This window comes from Lepidochelys kempii, chromosome 8 (assembly GCF_965140285.1).
Source record: "Lepidochelys kempii isolate rLepKem1 chromosome 8, rLepKem1.hap1, whole genome shotgun sequence".
NCBI lineage: Eukaryota > Metazoa > Chordata > Testudines > Cheloniidae > Lepidochelys > Lepidochelys kempii.
In genome coordinates, this window is record NC_136387.1 from 14537812 (window position 1) to 14560430 (window position 22619).

A 22619-nucleotide genomic window follows, 5' to 3' on the forward strand; every position below is an offset into this window, starting at 1 on the left:
AAATAAATATTGCTGAAAGTGTCATTTACTTTAAGAGTTTATGGTACTGGTTTACTTTTGGCATTTCACCCAGTTTGAAAGTATAAGTGAAGTGGTAAGTTTTTCCTCTGGTTTTCACACACATTTTACAGTTTGGGTTCACACCACTGTAGGAGATTTTTTTTATTTAAAAAAATTGTTTTTAAAAGGCACACTATTTCTATTTAAGTTGCCTTGTCCCTCCTCCAATCTCTGAATGTTGTTTAAAAACAACTTCTAAATGGAAGAAGTTCATATGGAGACTGGTGCTACATATATTTTAAAAACAACCCCAAACATGCAGCAGCTTCAAAATTCTCAATACTGCCTACTCATACTTGTTCAAGGTGCTAACGTAGACAATAACTTTGGTAGACCAACTGAAAATTAAATAACGTGCTTGTCCATGACAGTTCCTTAAACCACTAATGACAGGTTTCAGAGTAGCAGCCATGTTAGTCTGTATTCGCAAAAAGAATTTATTTGAGCATAAGCTTTTGTGAGCTACAGCTCACTTCATCAGATGCATTCGATGAAGTGAGCTGTAGCTCATGAAAGCTTATGCTCATATAAATTGGTTAGACTCTAAGGTGCCACAAGTACTCTTTTTTTTTTTTTTACTTTCATTTATGAATATTGTACTTGTCCAAGACTCACAAAACTAATACTGACGTACGTCTCTAAGCTAAATTAATCCAACGGTGAATGCTAGGAATTCTTCTAATCTATCCATTCAAAAATAGTACTCCGTGAACAGTCAATGTCGCAAAATATAGCAATCACTATTCTAGTTAAAGTTGCATCATCAAGCCACTACAAATCTTATATTTGAAGACAAACTTTTTATAAAACATAATATGTTCTATACTCAATTATACTTCAGTTGATTTTAAAATAGTTTCACTTATAAATAATATCTGACAAAGTGTAATTAGTGGTGATATTAATGATTTCAGATATTTTGTTACAGTTAAATAGGAAAAGGTCTCATTTAACAATTATTCTTTAGAGGTTTTGGACTGGAACATGGAGTAGGACATTTTCATACTATAAACTGAGTAAAAGGCAATTGAGCATATACAGTACTTGAATAGTCATGTTCAGCTTTGCATACTATCCTAATGTGTCTTTCAGAAAGTGTTATTTCATCAGTCTTTCCAAAGTACAACTGCAAAAGGAAGAACAGTTTAATGCATGTCAAGTATAGAGATGATTTTCAAACCCAGAGGTCAGTTGAAGGTGGGGGAGGAGTGGAAATCAGGGGATTGGATGGATCAGGCAACTGGGAATACAGTATGGAGCCAGTTTTGAATTTTATTCAGGTGGACACTAAACAAAAGCCACTACTAACCAATAGTCACACAGTGGTCTCAATATTTTATCCTAGAAATTCTAATGGACAAGAGTCACATAATCCACCATAATAAGCACCCTTGCTGGTCATCTCAGAGAAGTCAAGGAATGAATGGGCCATGGAAGCTGAGCTGCCTTGAGGAATATTGGTGAGGCAATTGCACCGTCCATGATGAGCCACTTAATTATTTATACTACAATAGCATCTAGAGGCCCAAGCTGAGATCAGGGCCCCTTTTTATTAGGCAACTGTACAAACACATGGCAAGAGAGAATTGCTTCCCAAAGAGCTTACAAATGAACTAGGATTAGGATAGGAGGAAAAACAGAGGCACAGACAGGTGAAGTCGTAATATATCAGGTTAGTGGCAGAGGCAGGAACAGAATCTGGTTTACTGAGCCCCAGTCTAATGTCCTATTGACTAGACTATAATTCAGCCTCTAGGGTTGCCAATGTAGCACTACTTATGGGCATTAAATTCCCTTATTTAGTTGGGAGCAAGAGAAAATGAAGCTAAGGAAGAATCTCTTTGATTTTACTGGTTAAAACCAGATGCTGACTGTGTATCGTTAAATTCCCAGAGCTGTCCCATTCGGTAGGCAACAACATTTTCCCTATACACCTAATTCTCCCTAGATCTGGCCATGGGAAGTTTTAAAAGCTGTGTCAGTCACTAACTTCAAGATGTGCCAAGACAGTATGAAGAGAAAACTAAGACCATCATCCTGAACTCATTTACTAGATTGCTCCTAAACCTGATAGCTATGGTTGTACATTGTACCAATGGTAATCTGATATAATAATTCCAGGAATCAAGGGTGCTAAGGAATTTGTTCCTTTTCAGAGTTAATATTCAATGTTAGTTTTTCTACTTAACATTCAGAATACAGAGCAGCTGCATAGTGGACAAAGCACAGAAACTCCAAAGTATTTGTTTTCCAAAATTCAGCTACTAGTTCACCATGTCACCTTCAGCAAAACATTTGAATTTTCTACTTTTATTTCTCCCATGACATAGAAGGGAGATAATACTGTTACCCCTTTTGACTCATGCATTTCACCAAAGATTTGGGATCTTATAAGTTATTCCAATGAGGAGAAATTGGTGATAAGCTCAGATGTTCCTTTGATGCAATCCTGTTTATTTAAGAGAAATGTACAAAGCCCTTGTGACAGGCAGAGACTTCACCTGGTCCCGCTTGGGTGTTTTCAGCTTATCTTCCAAAGTCCTTTTTCCCTTTGGCAACCTTGCTCTAGTCTTTCTGGATTCACAGGCATGGGGATTTTCCAATTAAGGGAATGTTCAGTCTCTGAGTTTTCATTTAAGAGCATTGATAGGGGTCTGGCTTATTTATGATGGTTACATATGGTTAATACAGCTAAACAATGGGTCAGAGTTTATCTTCAATTCTTCCCTGCGGAGATCAGCTTGAATCTGGTCTGGTGAGTCCTTGTGGGCGGTGGAGGTTTACAAGCTGTCTTCCTCTCAGCAACTCTGTTGCAAGAGTCAGCTAACTCTGAGGCATAGCAGTATTCCTACTGGTTGCCACCCCTTCCAGTGACAAGTTCTCCCTTTTAAGCTTGCTTCTTCCAAGCAGAGCAGGCTCTGCAGGTGCACCTATTTAGAACCAAAGATGCTCATTAGCCTTCTCCTGATTGGGATGGTGGCAAGCCCCATCATGGTTCTGTTTCCCTGAACACAGCAGGAACCAAACAACAAGAGCTTCTTTTCTCATAGATGTAAGCCCCTTTCAGACAGCACTCAGCCCTAAAAGCTCTGCCCTCTAGGCTTTTCTCAGGGCTACACTCCTAATATTTTACTAACATCACTCAGAGAAAAATAAAAAATATTTATTATTGCAAGACTACGTATGAGCACTAGTGCTTACGCCCGTGTGACTCCAAAGATCAATTATTGCCATTTTCTGCTCTGATAATGTGTTCATGGTATAAAACTCTGCTGCCAGGTATTTATTAGTAGCAAACTGTCAACATCACTCCCTGTTAGCAATCTCTTCCTTGACTTACTGATAAGCTATGCATTGTTTACAAAATTTGGTTTTCAAAGGTCCAAGTACGCAGCCTTGCAAATTACTAAATGGATATCCATCTGAACAGATTTAATCCCTGGAAAGCTGCAGTCACTGCTGTTAATTTGTATTAGTTATAAAACCTTTCGGTTGCAGGCTCACATGCTTTCAAGTTAAAAGACAATTAAATATGAAGTTTATATATTTTGTTTGGCATTTTTAAGGTTTTAAAAGAGAGTGTAATGAAAAGAAGGATGCATCTTGCATATTATCAATTTCAGTGCTAAATTTGGGTTAATATTGATTACCAGCCTGAAAGATGTTAAAGAAGCATTCAAAAAAAAAATGTGTCAGAATTTTGTGCAATAACGTCTAGTGGGCCAAATCTTGGACTTACCTCTCAGCCTCAAGAAATAGGCTCGATGAAGGGGGCAACTATGTGAAGAGATTCAGCTTGTCTACACCAGGAAATTGAGTAGGGTAGTTATAAGGGAATAAACTTTCAAAGCAGTGTAATGATTCCAGTTATAGTGACCACATGGGGAGTTATCCTGGAATAGCTATTCTTACTATACCTGGGCTAGTCAATTTCCCCATGTAGACAAACCCTTAGGCACCTGCTTAACTTTAGGTACTGTGAGTAGTCCCACTGATAAGCATGTACCCTAGTATTTGCAGGATCAGGATTCAGAACTGGTCATATTATATTACTTGTTGTGGGGGGACTAGCTACCTCCTGATATGGCGAGTTTACCTTTGTAGTAGGTTCCCAACATATACTTTAAATGCCAGCTTCTATGATTAAGAATACCAAAACAGCACAGCTACAATATGTTGCATCCGGAAGTGAGATATTTTTGCACTAAATTATTACTACCCTTCTTTCAGTTTGAGACCAAAATTCTCATTTCCATAAAAAAGGTTTTAAGAAGACAGATTAGAATTGGCACATCACACTCTCTAACAAGAAGAGGGCAAAGCAAGACACAGTAGTGTAAAAAAAAAAAAAAAAAAAAATGGCCGGAATCATATTTCCCTCATGAGGCCCAGATACTAACATTAGAATTTTTATTAAATACAAACCAGAAGCTGTAATTTAAGTTAGCACAAAAGGTTTCTTTCTAGTTTTATAAGACATTTGTGAATGTCCAGTACTATTTGCAGAGATTCAGACAAATTAAGTTAATAGCCTTTTAACATAGACCCTGTTAAGCGCTGTGAGCCATATAGCTTTCAAATAAAGTACTAAAAAAATGGATTTTAACAAATACTACTCCCATATTTCACCTCCTAAGCTTACCAAAAATTAATAGAGGCTTGAAAAAACTACTTTAAAATACCAGTTATTTCTAGAAACAAGAAGCAGATGTTCTCTTCTATTTGTCTCAGCTGTGCTGCAGTACAACAGAGTCTCTGTTATGCTGCCAGCAGTAATTTATATTTATTTATTTATTACAGCCATTTTATAGTGCCCATCACTGTAGTGTCTGGGTACACTAAAATATCTGGATATGCTGTACAATTACACGATTTAGATTAATGCAAAAATATTTCTTATGTATTGAAAAGCCAATATATCCTGACACTTCCCTCGGACTGTTTTATTAATACAATTCTTGAGCAGATTATAGTGTGATTTTTTTCCTTCCATTGTTTTAAAAAAAGGGGAGGGGGAGGGGGAGGAGAAGAAAAACAGGGTTTGTTTCCAAATAATAGGAGTATTAACATTAACATTAACACACACACACACACCAAAAAATACTGAAACAGAACATACTACAAAAGGAGTCATATTATGTTCTTTTAAATTACAAACTAGTCTAAGTCTCCAAAGGCAAATTAAGTCCAATCTGCCATTATGGAGGGAATCCATAACAAGAACAAAGTCATTCAAAAATCTGTGCAAAAAGAGGAAACAGGGTCCATTGAAACGAGAAGACAGTGAGAGCAAGAAGACTATTAGCATAAGTTACCCTGTATTTAAATTAATATCTTACCCTGCCAGCTCAGACATTATCTTTAGCCGTTAAGCAACTCTCCATCACAGAACACTATCACAGCTCTTGTATGGATCAGACAAGTGATTCAGGGACTCAAACAAGTAAGAGACCTTTAATGATGCTGTATACACTGATGTAAACACTCACACACCCTCAATTTGTTTGAGCAAATGACAATTCCTTCATTTAAAATATCCTCAAACCACACTGTTCAATATATACATTAGTAACACATGTAAAATATACACAGTGATATATTACATTGAAGAGCTAAGGCACTACATGAAACCCATCAAATACCATCACCTCTGTTTGTAAAAGTTAAGGGTTCTGCAAGTATAAACATTCCCCTATTTAATACCAAGCTATCATTAGGATAACCATGCCTGGAGTATTAGAAGAACAGCAAATCCTTCCCTCAAGTTCTTTTATATACTCAGATTTCAAAATATTAAAGTTTTTATATACATTTAAAATACTGTAAAGTAAATGTTTGTCTATTACAGACAATGCTTTGTCAATAAACTGTCAGGTATGGGGGGGGGGGGGAAGGGGAACAAGATAGTTTCAATAACAAATCACTCTAGTGGAGGATCTGTCCCCATGACAATAAACTGTGTGTCACGATGCAAATAAGCTTCTGTGATTAATCATTCCATGACAACCTATCAACTGATCACTCTTGATCACAAGACCTTCCCATCTTAGTCAAAACACAGGATACAACAAGGTTCCAAGTAATATCTCATGTTTAGTAAAGTAAATCTAGGAATAGACATTTTAAAAGATTTTCCACACAACAAACAAAGCAGCAGCCTGCTTTGCTTCATATATGCAAATTTCCATGAATATGGAATAAGTGGTCCATACTATCTTTAGGTTGGCAATACAAGAGAGGAATACCTTAGTATAACAGAACCACCAATACAAAAGTATCTCCAGCAGATTATCAAAATAATTATTAATTTGATATCTCAAAAGCAGGTTATAATGTTTTTCACAAGGAAATTAAAAATATTAATGCATAAAGTACCTACTCAAACAGAAATCAAGTGCCTACATGTTAGTACACAAGTTACGTATATTAGACAAGAATTGGAATGTTACGACAAGAAAGAAATCTTGCTCCAGCACAGAGATTTACAATCACAAGAATCTGCGCAATCAGGAATGAAAACCTTGATCATGAGTTGAACACAATATGTCTCTACTATGCGACATCATCAGAACAACAATAGCTTCTTGAAGTAAACTGTATACATTTTACTAAAAAAAAAAAAAAAAGTTTTTCTATTTCTATTTACAAAATATAAGAATAGTAACTTTCTGGCAAAATTGCTAATAACTATCTTAATTTGGATAGCAGAGCCACTCACGTATGAAAATTAACATGCAGATTAGTTGTCTGTTAGATATGAGTTTTCCAAAGAGACTTTTCTGTATCAGTAATACCACTTTTGACACAGGAGATTAGGTGCTAACAAATGAGGCTTTGATCTTGCCATGTGGGCAGGCAGACGATGCATTTAATTGCAAAATCAGGGCCTAAGAGAAAAAGTTACACTGTAATTTTGATTTTTTTTAAAAAAAATTGATTAATGACACTATCGAGTTTAAATTTGACAGTAACATTTTTTTGTAAAAATGAGTTCTTATAAAACCAAGCCTAACAGAATTGCTTCAACAATTTTTAAAAATTCTATGAAATCTGTTATTTAAAAAATGTGTACTGTTCAAAACGCCAGCACTGTCCCAGTAAGAAAGTGTAATAGATTTCATTGATTTTCATCGTCCATACTGAGAGACATGCAAAATATAAAGAACATAGACCCCAGTCTTACAAAGATTTAAGCACACTTTAAGAATGAGTAGTCCCATTATAAAACAAGCGTATAAATCAGGGATCGGCAATGTTTGGCTCACGGCCCGCCAGGGTAAGCCCCCTGGCACGGCCCGAGAGATGTGCTGGCCGCCACTTCCCACAGCCCCCATTGGCCTGAAGTGGCAATCCGTGACCAGTGGGATCCACGATTGGCTGAACCTGCGGACGCGGCAGGTAAACAAACTAGGCCAGCCCACCAGGGGGCTTACCCTGGCAGGCCGCGTGCCAAACATTGTCGATCCTGGAATAAATCTTTACAAGATCAAGGTCAGTGACAAATTAACTAGTTGGGTATTTGTTTCTTTTACTTTTTAAATCACATTTAAACTATTAGTAACATAGGCTAAGAAATTAGGCCCCGATTCTGGAATCAGAATCACACCACCAAACCCTTCACCTGCAAATAGCTCTACTGCAGTCATTGGGGATCCACAGAGGCCAGCCCAAAAGCAGGATCAGGGCCTTGGCATACTTACAGAATATAATTTTTAATTTGACAAGATTAATGTAATATTTATTGGGTTAGTTTAAATTTATGGTTTTTGGAAACATGTTATTCAAGATGCTTTATAAACTGCCCCAGAGAGTTCTGTAATAATCAGTGGTGCCAAAAAAACTCTTGGGCTGAATATAAAAGAGTATTTCAAATATTTTACTCTCGTACTGCAAGAAAAATAGTATTTACACCTTGCAGGAAAAGTCTGAAGCATTAAGTGCTCCCCAAAACAAACCCATGCAGCAACACAGCATGGCATACCAACTCATTGATTGTAAACAGGACCATTCAATGTAGATGCCTACCCCGGATACTAGAAGTAGGTCTAAAACATAAGAATGGCCATAATGGGTCAGACCAATGGTCAATCTAGCCCAGTACCCGGTCTTCTGACAGTGGGCAATGCCAAATGCTTCAAAGGGAATGAAAAGAATATGGCGATTATCAAGTGATCCATCCCCTGTTGACTAGTCCCAGCATCTGACAATCAGAGTCTCAGAGACACCCAGAGAAAGGGGTTACATCCTAGACCATCCTGGCCAATAACCATGTATGGACTTATATTCTGTGATTTTATCTCATTCTTTTTTGAACCCAGTTATAGTTTTGGCCTTCACAACATCCCCTTGAAACGAGTTCCATAGTTTGATAGTGTACTTCCTTTTGTTTGTTTTAAACTTGCTGCCTATTAATTTCATTGTATGACCCCTGGTTCTTGTGTTAAATGAAAGAGTAAATAACACTTCCTTATTCATTTTCTTCACACCATTCATAATCTTATAGACCTCCATCATATCCTCCCTTAGTTATCTCTTTTCCAATCTGAACAATCTCAGTCTTTTTAATTTCTCCTCATATGAAAACTGTTCCATACCCTTAATCATTTTTGTTGCCCTTCTCTATACCTTTTTCAATTATGTCTTTTTTGAGATGGGGTGACCAGAACTGCACACAGTATTCAAGGTGTGAGTGTATCATGTATTTACTGCCTTATTATCTATCACTTCATAATGGTTCCTAACATTCTTAGCTTTTTTGATTGCCGCTGCATGTTGAGCACGATTTCAGAGAACTATCTACAAAGTCTCCAAGATCTCTTTCTTGAGTGACCATATGGGGAGTTATCCCCATCATTTTGTAGATATAGTTGGGATTATCATAGAATCATAGAATATCAGGGTTGGAGGGGATCTCAGGAGGTCATCTAGTCCAACCCCCTGCTCAAAGCAGGACCAATCCCCAACTAAATCATCCCAGCCAGGGCTTTGTCAAGCCTGACCTTAAAAACCTCTAAGGAAGGACATTCCACCACCTCCTTAGGTAACGCATTCCAGTGTTTCACCACCTTCCTAGTGAAAAAGTTTTTCCTAATATCCAACCTAAATCTCCCCCACTGCAACTTGAGACCATTACTCCTTGTTCTGTCATCTGCTACCACTGAGAACAGTCTAGAGCCATCCTCTTTGGAACCCCCTTTCAGGTAGTTGAAAGCAGCTATCAAATCCCCCCTCATTCTTCTCTTCTGAAGACTAAACATCCCCAGTTCCCTCAGCCTCTCCTCATAACTCATGTGTTCCAGTCCCCTAATCATTTTTGTTGCCCTTCGCTGGACACTTTCCAATTTTTCCACATCCTTCTTGTAGTGTGGGGCCCAAAACTGGACACAGTACTCCAGATGAGGCCTCACCAATGTCGAATAGAGGGGAACAATCACGTCCCTCGATCTGCTGGCAATGCCCCATCTTATACATCCCAAAATGCCATTGGCCTTCTTGGCAACAAGGGCACACTGTTGATTCATATCCAACTTCTCGTCCACTGTAACTCCTAGGTTCTTTTCTCCAGAACTGCTGCTGAGCCATTTGGTCCCTAGTCTGTAGCAGTGCATTGGATTCTTCCGTCCTAAGTGCAGGACTCTGCACTTGTCCTTGTTGAACTTCATCGGATTTCTGTTGGCCCAATCCTCCAATTTGTCTAGGTCCCTCTGTATCCTATCCCTACCCTCCAGCGTATTTACCTCTCCTCCCTGTTTAGTGTCATCTGCAAACTTGCTGAGGGTGCAATCCACACCATCCTCCAGATCATTTATGAAGATATTGAACAAAACCGGCCCCAGGACCGACCCTTGGGGCACTCCACTTGATACCGGCTGCCAACTAGACATGGAGCCATTGATCACTACCCGTTGAGCCGACGATCTAGACAGCTTTCTATGCACCTTATAGTCCATTCAACCAGCCCATGCTTCTTTAACTTGCTGGAAAGAATATTGTGGGAAACCGTCAAAAGCTTATGTTTTCCAACATGTATTATTTTGCATTTATCAACACTGAATTTCATATGCCATTTTGTTGCTCAGTCACCCAGTTAGTGACATCCCTTTGCAACTCTTCACAGTCTGCTTTGGACTTAACTATTTTGAGTAATTTGTATCATCTGCAAACTTTGCCACCTCATTGTTCACCCATTTTCCAGATCATTTATGAATATGTTGAACAGCACTGGTCCCAGCATTGGTCCGTGGCGATTGGAAGAAGGCAGAAGAACAACAAAGGGTTACAGCAAGAAAGAAAAAAAGTCACCAACCTATCAAACTAACCAAGAAAACATGCATATCATCATCATATCCCTTACAGACAGTACCTCACCATTAATTCCGGCACCAGAAAGTGTGGGGGGGGGGGGGGAGAGAAGAGGAGGCAGTAAGAGGACAATAAATCTCCCAATGGAAGGTAAATATTAAAATTGGAAGAATGCACAAGTCGCTTAAAATGCATTAATCCTGTTTTTTTTAATCACTGTCCCACCTCAACACATTTCTCAAGTGATCTCTGTAGCAGTACTCTTCATGTAGCCTTTTGATAATTAGCTCAAAGAGATCAGGCAGGACATTTCACTTTCCATGAAGTATCAAGGGAGAACAGATGTTTCCCCATTTCAGAAGGATTCAAACATAGGACTGGAGTGAATCTTTTCATGCTGCTCTTCAACTCTTGATCACATGGAAATTGCAGTAAGGCAAAAAAGCAAATGTAAGCAAACAAACCAAACTGCTCACTAATAAGCAAAAAGACTGTCAAACATACATTCCATGGTGGAAATTGACATCCCATAACGCTGCTCTTCTACAGTCTGTTGATCCCCAAAATATGGTTGATTAGAAACTAATCATTTTATTGGAACTCACTATTTTAATGTAAAAAAGTCTTGCAAATTTCTACTTTTCCACTCCCTGGGGAAGGATCTTTTTTTTAAAATCTGCATTATGCTGTTGGTGAGTAGATTATGTCTGGACTGGTAATTTTTCATGACAGTTTTGCAAGACTGAAATAAATATCATTTTTAATGAGGCACATCTGTCCTAATCTCTATCTATTCCAGTGAATTATTCTGCTATCCATTTTGAAAATCATGATTTCACAAGTGCCTTGTGTCTCCTAAATGCATTACATGCTGCTGAGTTTGAAAGACCCTATTTTGCAAAAAGGGAAACTCAGTGGGAGGAATATTTCCTGCTTATAAAACAAAAAGTGTCACTCCATGAGTGTCAGCATTGCAATTTTCATAAATGAAAAAAATATACCACTGAACTGCTGATCTGTCTGGTAAAAGAAGAAAACTCAAGCAAAGAAACAAGTGAAAAGCAAAATCAAAATGCATTACCTCTTGATTCCTTTCTGATGGTTTTTTTCGCAATGCCTGTTTAATCTTGGGATCCACAGGAGAGGTCATTCTACTACTTTAATTCTCCAATTATGAATTCCACAAAAATAGCTTATTACTTGGGAGGCGGGGGGGATGAAGTGATCCCTTCCAGGTCAAAAGGAAAGCAATGGAAACTTCAAGTTTAGATTTTGTTGTAAGCTTCTTTTTCAACCCCCTTCATTTCTCCCTGAATTAGGATGTAAACTTTGTGACAGGCTTGTGTTGTTCTTTTTAGCAGTCCAACGAAATTAGTATCTGGCAAATAATAGATTTCCTCAATTAGATGAAGCTCAGTTCCTCTGGTGCATTTCCCCTTTGCTTATGCAGCTCCCAAAGGTCGGAAACAAACATCCAAAACTTCCTTTCATCTCACATGACATTCAGAAAAATCTTTGTGCAAAAAAAGTAAAATGACGAAGCACCCGCAGCAAAAGTTTCTTCAGTCACCCAGAAAGATAATCCAGAAGATAGGGGAATCTAATCACTACATCAAACTCAACAGGGGGAGGGGAAGGGCAGGGTTGATTTTCAGGAAGATTCTGGGTGGTAGTTATTGATTTTTTGGAAGGAGGACCAGTTGAGTGGCTTGGTGCATATGTTCTTGGGGTTGGGGCTGTAAGAGACAGGGTCCAGGTTTTGGAAGAGAAAAGGTCAAATTTGGCGGTAACATGGATTTAAGGAATATTTGGTATGGGGGGGGGGGAGAAAGGGAAGGAAGTCAGGATTAGAGGAAGTGGTGAGTGGAGTCAGGCTAAAGGAAAGGCATGGGGGAGTGGCTGGGCCAGTCTGGGGTGGATTTGAAGGGCAAGGTTTGAAGAAGTGGGGTGAATTGGGGGCAAAGGGCTTCCTGGGGGAGGTTTAAAGAGAAGTGGACTGGAAGTATCCAGGAATTAGGGGGTCAGTGATCGGGGTAGGTGAGTCGGGGATGGGGGGAGATTCAGAAAAGGATCAATCGCCGTGGGGAGGGGGTTAGCGACCAGGGGACCTGAGGTCAGACGGGAGAAGTGAGGTGCCAGTGATTATGGGCCAGACACGGGTGGCGGCGGCCGCCCGTGATTAAAGGCCGGAGACGTCCGTGCGTGGGGGCCTGAGGGTCACTGACGAGGGGCCAGGAGGGTGTCAGCGACGAGGGGCCAGGGTCGCTCGGGGAGGGCCATGCGGAGGCGCCGGGGAGCTGCCAGTCGCGGGGGGGCTCAGGGAAGCGGGATCGTGGGGGGGGGGAGCCCGTGTGAGGGAGTTGCAGGGGGTTCCCGCTCCCCCTCGCTGCTCACCAGGCGGCTGGCTCCTCCTCGGGGCTCCGGGCTCCCAGCTCAACGGCAGCAGCACATGGGGGGGACGGAGGCAACCGCCACATGCTCCCCACAGGCGACCCGGCTCCCCATCGCCGGGGGACCCCTAGCAGCGTCCCAGCCCCTCCGGCGCCGGCGAACGTGAGGTGAAGTCTCGGGACGCGGCCGGGGCTGGATGGAAGTTACCGGCCGGAGTTGGTCTCCCTCAGCCCGCCGGCGCCCTGGCTGACTATCTGTGAATCTCCTTCGCTCCAAGGAAGAAGGTGAGCGGGCGGGCGACTAGTGGCGCGCGCGGGGAAGAACCCAGACCATTCTCCGGCGTATACAAGCGGCCCACCGAGGATTCAGCCGAAGGCGACCCGGACCCGGTTTCCCCTGCCGTCTACCTCGATTGGAAATTTGGCCCCGATAAAACCTAGCGAAAGCGGGCGCCTAACACGATGTATTAGCGAGAAGGGTGGTGGGAAGGGGGTGGACCCTTGGGTGGGGCAGGGGTGGTGATTGGGCGTGGTGGCACCAGGTTCCGCCCCTATCCCGGAGATTGACTCTCAGCTCCTCCCACAGAGGTTCCCCCCCCCCCCACTGGAAGCATCGCGAGGGTTTATGCTCAAGGAGGGGGGGGGGGATATGCGCGCGCATGCGCAGTTGGAACGGCTAAGCGTCTGCGCGGAAGGGGCGAAGGGCCGTGGTTTTTCGTTGTAGCCGAAGAGGCCCCTGAGGCTGCTGGGGGGGCCCCCTCAAGGCTGCACCGGTGGGAGCGGGGGCGGGTTTCTGAGTCCCCTGGCTCCGGGCGGTGAGAAAAGCACCCCACCCAGCGAGACTCCATGAGAACCCCTGGATTGTCGGCGGCGGCCGCAGCCCTGAGGGTGTTGCCCGCTGCCGCTCCGCCTCGTTTGTCAGTGACCGACTGCTACATTACAGACCTCGCCGCCCCCCCCAAATCAGGGATCCCGGACTAACCACACCGGAATCTGTTCAGCCCGCCCTTGAATGGCAGCTGCCGCTAGGGAGTAACGGGGGCGTGAGAATAGGTGAGGATGGGCGGTGGAGAATATTGGGTTTAGGGGATGCTGCAAGGGAAAACCGAGAACACCGCTACTCGCTGGGGAATGCGGGCGGCGGCCTCAGACTAAAGCACCCCCATCGCTCAAAAGTGCTAGAGGATTTTTCACAAGGTTTCATAGCTCTCTTAGCGCATCCTAGAATCATAGGGCTGGAAGGGACCTCACAGGTTCATCTAGCCCAGCCCCCTGCACTCGTGGCAGGACTAAGTATTATCTAGGCCATCCCTGTCAGGTGTTTGTCTGTCCTGCTCTTAAAAATTCCCACTGACAGAGATTTCACAACCTCCCAAGGCAATTTATTCCAGTGCTTAACCACCCTGATAGGAAATTTTTCCTAATGTCCAACCTAAACTGCCCTTGCTGCAGTTTTAGCCCATTGCTTCTTGTCCTATCCTTAGAGGTTAATAATTTTTCTTTCTCCTCCTTGTAACAACCATTTATGTACTTAAAAATTATGTCCCCTCTCAGTCATCTCTTTTCCGGACTAAACAAACCTAATTTTTTCAATCTTCCCTCCATGAGCGGAAGATGGAGACTGCCCTGACTCTGCCCACCTCCCTTTCCCCCTGCGACCATAGCCCGGAAACACCACCACCCTGCAGCTGATGAGCCCCGAGCCGGCCAGAGCCCCACCACTTTTCTCTGAACTTTCCCCATTTTGTCTACATCTTTCCTGAAATGTCACACCCAGAACTGAATACAAGTTACTCCAGTTGAGGCCTAATCAGCACAGAGTAGCGCAGAAGAATTACTTGTCATAGCTTGTTTACAACACTCCTAATACATCCCAGAATGATGATCGGGTTTTTTGCAGTTATATACACTGTTGACTCATATTTAGCTTGTGGTCCACTATGACCCACAGATTCCTTTCTGTAGTACTCCTTCCTAGGCAGGCATTTCCCAGCTGATTGTTCCTTCCTAAGTGGAGTACTTTGCATTTGTCCTTGTTGCTCCTACCACCAAGAAGGAAAAAAGCAGGCTCTCTCAACTCACTAATAGTTTCATACATCAGGTGGTGCTTGGAGGACTCCTGTCCACATACTGACCAGGCCCAATTTACTACATTTGAGGACACAGCATTGCAGCCATATAAACCATGTTTAGCCCCTGTTTTCTAATCTTCTCTTTCCTTCCTTACTGGTGACTAGAAATGTGTAAGTGTTAGAATAAAGTGGAATTGAGCCCTGTACCCATAAAATCTTTCATTTGCATCTTGTATTTGAAATTAAAATCCTGGTTATTGTTACTCCATTCTAGCTGTGTGACTTAGTAGTAATCAAAATATCCCAGGAACATATAATCAACATAGGAATTAAAATGAGTAGAATAAGTGCTCCTTGCCCTTTCAAGCAGTCTTATGATATTGTATTTTATTAAAACCAGAAGAGCCAACCTAGAGTAACTAGGATTAGTAGATAATAGTAGGAATGAAAGCCTGTATTTTAATTTGTATATCTCACCTCACCTGTTAAACAAGATTTTTCTAACTCACAAAATACCTGATTTTGGTTACAACACAGGTTACAACTGCTGCAGTTATCTCAGTGGCTATTTTAGCCATCAAATTCACTTTACAAAAAATCTTGAGAATTTTCAGCACAGGAGAAGTGAGTGGCATGATCTCATCTAGCTACTGGTATAAGGTACATGTCTCTACACAGTAAAAGCTAAGAAGGTGGAAGAAGCTTTCATATGAGTAATGCTGGGGCTGGTTTTAAAGTATGTAGTCAATTAGCAAGTTTATTAATAATGAAGAAGGGAAACTTCATTTTAAAGCATAAGTGTTTACTGCATATCATTAGAATTTGCATTCATCCCAAAAGAAATAAAACAAAGCATAATATGTCATCTTTTTATCCTGAAATCACCATCACGGGTGTTTTTCTTGAATGGGTTCTGCTCTAAGGTAAGATTTTCAGTCTTTAACCTCTGAGTCTACAAAGATAAGTCAATGCATGAAGAGATGCCTCCTGTTCCCCCTTGTCCTGCTAAAACAGCTTTTGACAGAAAAGGATATGTTCTTTCAGTTGTTCAGTTTCCACAGACTCTTGCAAAGCCAGTCTCTAATCTCATGCCTTTCAACACCATGCACATACTGCAAATTCTTTCAGTGTGGAAGACAGGTTCCTCCCAACTAGAAATAAATATATATGGTCCGTGGAAACTGAATAACTAACAGAACATACCCTTTTCTGTATATATATCAGTTGCATACAAATTGCAATCAATTCCGTACATTTGTGTACATTTCTTGTTGCCTGGAAATTTTTACTGCAGCCTGGCAATCTGGTTCCTCGGTTTCCCAAATGCACAAGTATATTATGGCTCGGTAAGCTGAGAACATTGTTTTTGTGATGGTTTAACTTTGAAAATTCCCTTGAGAGGTTAATTCAAGTGATCATTTTTGGTTAAGCATGAACAGTGTGCTCAACACTCTTCAAAATCCAAGTATCTACATGTTCTCTGCCCCCAACAATTTACAATCAAAGGGCAGGTCTGCACTACAAACTTGCACAGTTGCACCACTGTAGTGCTTCTGGTGAAGATAAGCTGATCTGAGAAAGCTCTTCTGTTGGCTTAATAACTCCAGCTCTGCAAGAGGCAGTAGCTATGTCGGCGGGAGAAGCTCTTCTGCCAACGTAGCACTGTCTACACAGGATGTTAAGGTCAATATAACTGTCGCTCAGGAGTGTGGATTTTTCAGACCCCGAGCAACATAGTTATACCAAAGTAAGTGTGTAGTGTAGACCTGACCTAAATAACAGACAAACTGTTTTGGGAGACCCAAAGGGAGGAGGTGCTTTAAATACAGTTTTAACATACATTCATGCATTGGATGAATTGTTTACTTTTTCGTGGGAATGTCTGAACTGTAGGTGTAGGGCAATCACAATAGCTTTTGCATTTTCATGCGATTTTGCCTCTCCAAAGTTTAGCCTTTTTATGAAATGTCACATCAGTTGATTTTTGTATCAAATCCACTTCTTGTCATATTTGGATGTGAAAGTGAATTTTTGTATGAATAAAAATTTGAAACTAAAGTTGTTCCAGAAACTGTAAAATTTCACCATTCTTTCCATAAAATAAAAACTCTGTGAAAAGCTCCAATAGATTTTGAGACTTGCAAATTCCACCAATAATATTTCCAAACTGCCCTAATGTTTATTCCCTCTGGGGCTAAATTCACCACCTCAGTTGTGCTCCCAGCTCTTTTAGTCAGAGAAGCCAGAGACTGGAAATCAAACCTATGTCACCCAGATGCCAGTATGCTATATTCAACTTAAACTTTATAATTGATTTATCTTTAGTCTGCAGACCATAAAAAGCCCCTGATCTTGCAATGAGCTTTGTGGAGACAGATCTCGGTATCCACATTCAGCACCATTGTAGTCAATGAGGTTGTGTCTAGATGTGGGAGTCCACGTACATGCAGCTCACTGCAGGATTCAGGCCTAAGTGATGAGATACTTTCAAAATAAAAACACATTGAAATAAGATCACAAACCAAGTTACACTAAGGAAATAGATTATAACAAAGTGATATAAACAAAGAAATTCATGCAGTAGTATCCATCCTTGTATAGGCAGATTTGGGTGTTACCTGACCATTTTGTTTACAGACATCTTTTACGTGAGTTTCAATGCAAAGTACAGTATCAAATATAGAATTCAAGAATTAAAATGAATGAGACTATTAGCCATCTTTCTATTGTAACATAAAACATTTAAAACTAAAAAAGCTTTCCCTTTTTTAAGCAGTTTAAAAATAACACCCTGTTCCACACACAGATTTTGCCAGAAGTGTAAGACTAGGAAGCCATTTACGTCTCAACAATTACAGAGATCAGCATTAAAGCTGAAGAACGACAGTTTAGTTGTAATCTACTACAACACCAAACTGAAAAAACATAAGACCTAGCAGTGTTTTAAATATGGGGTACATAAGGAGAATTCATGCTTTATCTTAAATTGTGGTGTTCCTTGCTTTTTATGTTCCCTGTCTCACATCCTTAACTTTCTCTAATGTGGTGACTGCTAGTGTGAATGTACTGTGAATACAATAAGTACTAAGATTGAAGGGCCTTGAGACCACATTAACATGCAAGGAGACAAAGATGACAAGTTGCAGCTGCTCACTGAAAAAGAACGAACGAAATATCTTTGGCATGGAATGATTAAGCAAGTCATATGCCTTACAGTTTGACAGAAAGAAACATAGCTATTTACAGTGCAAGAAGTTTGACACATCCACGGGAAAGGCATCTATGGGGATAGATGGAATTTATGAAAATCATGGTTGTGGTTAATACTTCCTATTTCTAATCTTCTATCCACCTATTAAATCATGTGGTTGATTTCTCCTTATTCTACAAGCATTTTCACTTCCGATCCAAAAAAAAGTTAGAAATGATTTACTAAAGCAAACATTAGATTACTAGATTCACTTACTGGCATTCCTAACAAAATAGTGACTATCCAGGAACACAGCACATTTGAAAGGTGCCAGTGTGAAGGCTGTGGAAATTGCAGTCCTTTATTTATGTACAGTGGTAGTGCTTTCCCACCTCCAGCCCCCCTTTTCTTCCCCACACGCAAACTATTTTCCTTCCAGCCCAACCTGAAGAGACCAACTCTGTAAAGTATTGTATTCTGATGAATCACTCAACTGGCATACCAACTGTAGTTATATTGGAGATCTAAGCATCTGCCCTTTAAGTACTAGACTAAGGTCACCAATCTGCCATCCAACTGCCAAATTGTATCAAATTCGAAAAGGTGAATTTAGTAGGTTAACCAATTCCCTGAATCACCTTGTTTGCCCCCAAGCACATTTCAGTATACAGAATTCTAACTAGTGTAGGAGACAGAGCAGGAACTGACAAGTGCTTTGACAATAGCTATAAAACACTATCTAAAATATAATCAGCTGCCATCCTCAAAGCTGAAAGACAATGAAAGAACTGCTGTCCTAAGCAGAGGTATGCGTACAATAATTAAGCAGTTTTGTTTCTTTTGTTTGAAATGGGTTCATAATAAAGCTCGTTACTTTAAAATTCTTGTGCCATTTTCCTTGTTTATTATACAAAGTCTATGATATTTTATTGCTCCCTGAGTACTTTGACAAAAAAGCATATGGGTCTGTTTAGATATCTGAGGGTACTCATCAACAGAATACAGAAGCCCACTTTCTGGTTGGTGTGGGTGGGGGGGAGTATTGACAAGAAACATTCTGTGTTCTATTGACTACATTGTTTGCCTTGCCTTTGTCATTAAGATCAAGGTTATCCCTAGCAGGAATATTTTCTTGAATTGTTCACTGGACATCCTTTACTTTTGTTCTTATAACCATCATGAAAGAAAGAGAGAGGATTTGGCATGGATAAATGTGAATATTAAAAAATAGCATTCCCTTTCCACAGGTAACACTGCTCATCACTTATAATTCAGTAGCCAAAAACCAACACATCCCCAACTGTAAGCTGCAACATCCCTTCTAGTTACTCATGGGCCTCCCTTAAGAAGAGCAATTCCCAGTGGTACCAAATTATGAGATGATTTTATAAGTATCCCAACTTTTGTGAATAGTAGCAGTTATCATATAGCTGCTCAGGAGAGAGGGTGCAATGTTAATTGAATGACTATTTGGAAAGGTAAGAAGCCAAACACGTTACTACCTATTACCACCATTGTGGTTAGCCAGGACATCTATATATAGATAGCCCTTCAGCTGATACTGTTAATCTGTCAAAAGAACTGGGTACACCATCTGCTGAACTTCCTCACAGAAGAGTCAGTTAAAACAGAATTCTGTCCAAAAATCAAGAGCTCTTTTCCAGTAGCTCCAACAGAACCAAAGTGATGTAATTGGAATAACCCTCTACGCATGACAAGAAGAAAAACCAATCAGAATAACCATAATAAACCACCTTCCTGCGAATGAATAACCAACCGCTGACATAACATTTCTTTCGTGCAAAGGATTATCTTTTTTACTTTTTATTTGTAAAATAATACAAAGTACCAGCAAAACATTTGAACAAGGAGCAAAGTTGCCATATGCTTTTAAATGATAGTTTGGAGCAGGGAGTGGTGTTAAATGATATCTCGTACCAGTGGTAACTCTTATGGTATCTGATAAGAGTACAGAAATTTTGCAATTTAAAAATATTCCCATCTTCTTTTCTCTTTAGTAATGGGAAATATATGCCAGTATAGGCCAGACTGGAGGGAATAACCAAGGGACCCTCAGTGCTGCTGCAGGATATTTTTTGCTACTTTGAGGGAACTGTAGTAGTCCCTTTGCTCACTCCTTTCCTCAGGCCTCCCCACCCCCACCCCCACCCCCACCCCACACAGCCCCAAAGAAAAATTAAAACTCAGATAACCACCTGGCAGAATGGGAGAGAAAGCAAAAGTGAAATTCTCTGTGCAGAAGCTAAGAGGGTCAGTTCTAGTAACTAGTGGAGCTGCTGCAATGTTCCTGCTTCTGTTACATCATATATATATCCATATTTATATACGTATGTAGATATATATGCAGGATATGCATTGCTTAATGAGACAAACAAGTAAAATGATCTGGTAGACTGAGTACAGAGCTGAGAGCCAGGAACTCCCAATTTCAATTTATGGTCTTGGGAAAGTCACGTAGGCCAAAATTTTGAAAAGCAGACTCTGATTTGGAGTGTTAGACTTGGACACTGACTCTGGATTTGATTTTCAAAGGTGCTGAGTACACACAGGTCCCATTAACTTTAATTGGATTGTCAGCACTCCGCTTCTTCAAAAACTCAAGCCCTAGCTGTCTCACGTTGGATACCTGAAAACTGAAGCTACCTTGGGGTCTTAAGTAGGATCCACTGAATTTGTCCATCTTCTCTTGGTGACATGAATCCTTGTTATTCTCTATTATCTGCACTCCAGCTTTTACTGGGATTCAAGAAGTAATGAGATACTTAATTACCGCACCCAGGCATGAACACATGGATATGAAAATAACAGGCAGCACAATTTAACTATTAAAATCTCAGTTCAAATGTTCTAGTCTCCATGTGCAGAAACACACTGCTCACATGATGCCAGTAGAACAGAGCAAGTCTCCTTTCAGCATGCAAAATCATGTTTATTTTTAACTGTAAAAAAATATACAACTGACTTTTATTCCATTTTGAGATTTTTCCCTTGCCACTATTATATCTCGTGGCCTTGTTAAAGCTGTACAGTAATTTCACATCACAGTAGGTGTAAAAGCAATGGGCCATATCATGTCCCTGAGAATTTCAGCCCCACTTCTGAGCTCATAAAGCCCTCTTCAGAGTGCTGGATTGGGGGGAGGGCGGGGGGGCGGAGGTGTAGAGTTGGTACTGTCCAGGCTAGGAGATGGGCATCCTTTCTTCTTTGCCCCACAGGCATTAGTCAGAAATAAGAATATAGCCTGGGACTCCCTTGCCCTTCTGCAGGAGCTGGAGGAAGTTGGGCCAGGAGGAGACCTTGACAGAATGGCTCTCATGGAGTCACGCTGCTAGAGAGCTGGGATTAGGGGAACAATGGATCCCAAAGCCAGTGCATAGACTTAGAACCTCCAGACGGATGACTCTGGCTTCCTGTGGCTCCACCAGATTTGGGGTGGATCCTATGGCCATTTCCTGGAGGATGGCAAACCCTGCCCTTACCTTTATGATCCATGTTGCAGGAAAAACACTCCGCTAGTGGATTTTTGCACAGGAGGAGATGCTATGACTAACATTAAGTAGTGGAGTTGGGGGCGGGAGGGGTGTTACTCTGTACTTTACTTTTCAGGGAGGTGATCATGGGGTTATATTTTGCATTCTAATATCCAGCCCATTTCTGCTGTAAAAAGGAGCACTGTGCTATATGGCTTTCTCACTTGAATGAAAGGAAGCAGTGTATACAGAGTGCAGTAACAATTTCTATTAGTGTAATTTATCAGCAAAAGTAAAGAGCAGTGAAAATACCAGGAAAACAGAAGCTAGGAGGAGGTCATATGACTCTATGAATCATAATCTGTTGCAAACTATCAAAGACTCTGTTCAGTGCACCACTGAGCAAAACCAGCTGGCACTTAGAGTATCCAATTATATCCCTAGATGTAAAAAAATTGCTCCTGCTTAAGGCAGAATTAGTAGCTCTTTGTTTTTCTGATGTTTTCTATTATGAGGCTGTGAAATCTCATGCTTCTGAATTTAAATATTAAACACAAATAGATCTGTCAACCTGGACAACAGTTTTGATACTGAGTCAAAGGTCTCTTCATTTCAATTTGAGAGGTGCTTCAAGAGCTGCAGAGTTTGGACTCCCCAAAACTCAACAATCCAGTGTGAACTCTCTATTTACACATTAATGGAAGCATGTCTGGAAAGGTATTTACTAGTTTAATTAAAAAGAGGGAGTCCACTGAAAATTATGTAAGGACCCTGTCTGGTCTGAAGGAAATAAACTTAATTCCACAGATACTCTGAAGCCAATAACAGTATTAACAAGGGGAAACAACTTTTATAAATGTCAGTTTAAATTTTATACCAGAAAGTTTCCTCTGACTGCACCAGGGGCAGCATCACGACCACTGTAATTTTGTATTCAGATATCATGCATGAATTGGCGTATAATTATCTTACCCCTTCTGATGCCATTACTAATACTCTGAGCAGTTAGAGAGTATGCTGGACAGAGAAGCAGGCAGTGATGTTACTAAACACACGTCTGAAAATCGGAGTTTTTCAAACTCAGAGTAACTAATATTTCTTTAAGTTTGGGCTA

At 40.8% G+C, this 22619-nt stretch overlaps 1 protein-coding gene across 14 annotated transcripts in view; it reads right to left on the reverse strand.

Moving 5' to 3' along the window:
- The window catches only part of RAPGEF6 (Rap guanine nucleotide exchange factor 6), a 227803-nt gene extending 214643 nt beyond the window's left edge, over window positions 1-13160 (reverse strand). For 11 of the 14 annotated variants that reach the window (XM_073355612.2, XM_073355611.2, XM_073355605.2 and 8 more), the window contains exon 1: window positions 11444-12721. In XM_073355612.2, coding sequence (XP_073211713.1) covers window positions 11444-11512 — 69 coding nt within the window. In that variant the 5' untranslated portion in view covers window positions 11513-12721. Of the gene's footprint in view, window positions 1-11443; window positions 12722-12756 lie in introns of those variants that run through there. The other 3 variants (XM_073355602.2, XM_073355601.2, XM_073355600.2) reach the window with 3 other exon arrangements.
- Between the last annotated feature and the right edge of the window lie 9459 nt (window positions 13161-22619).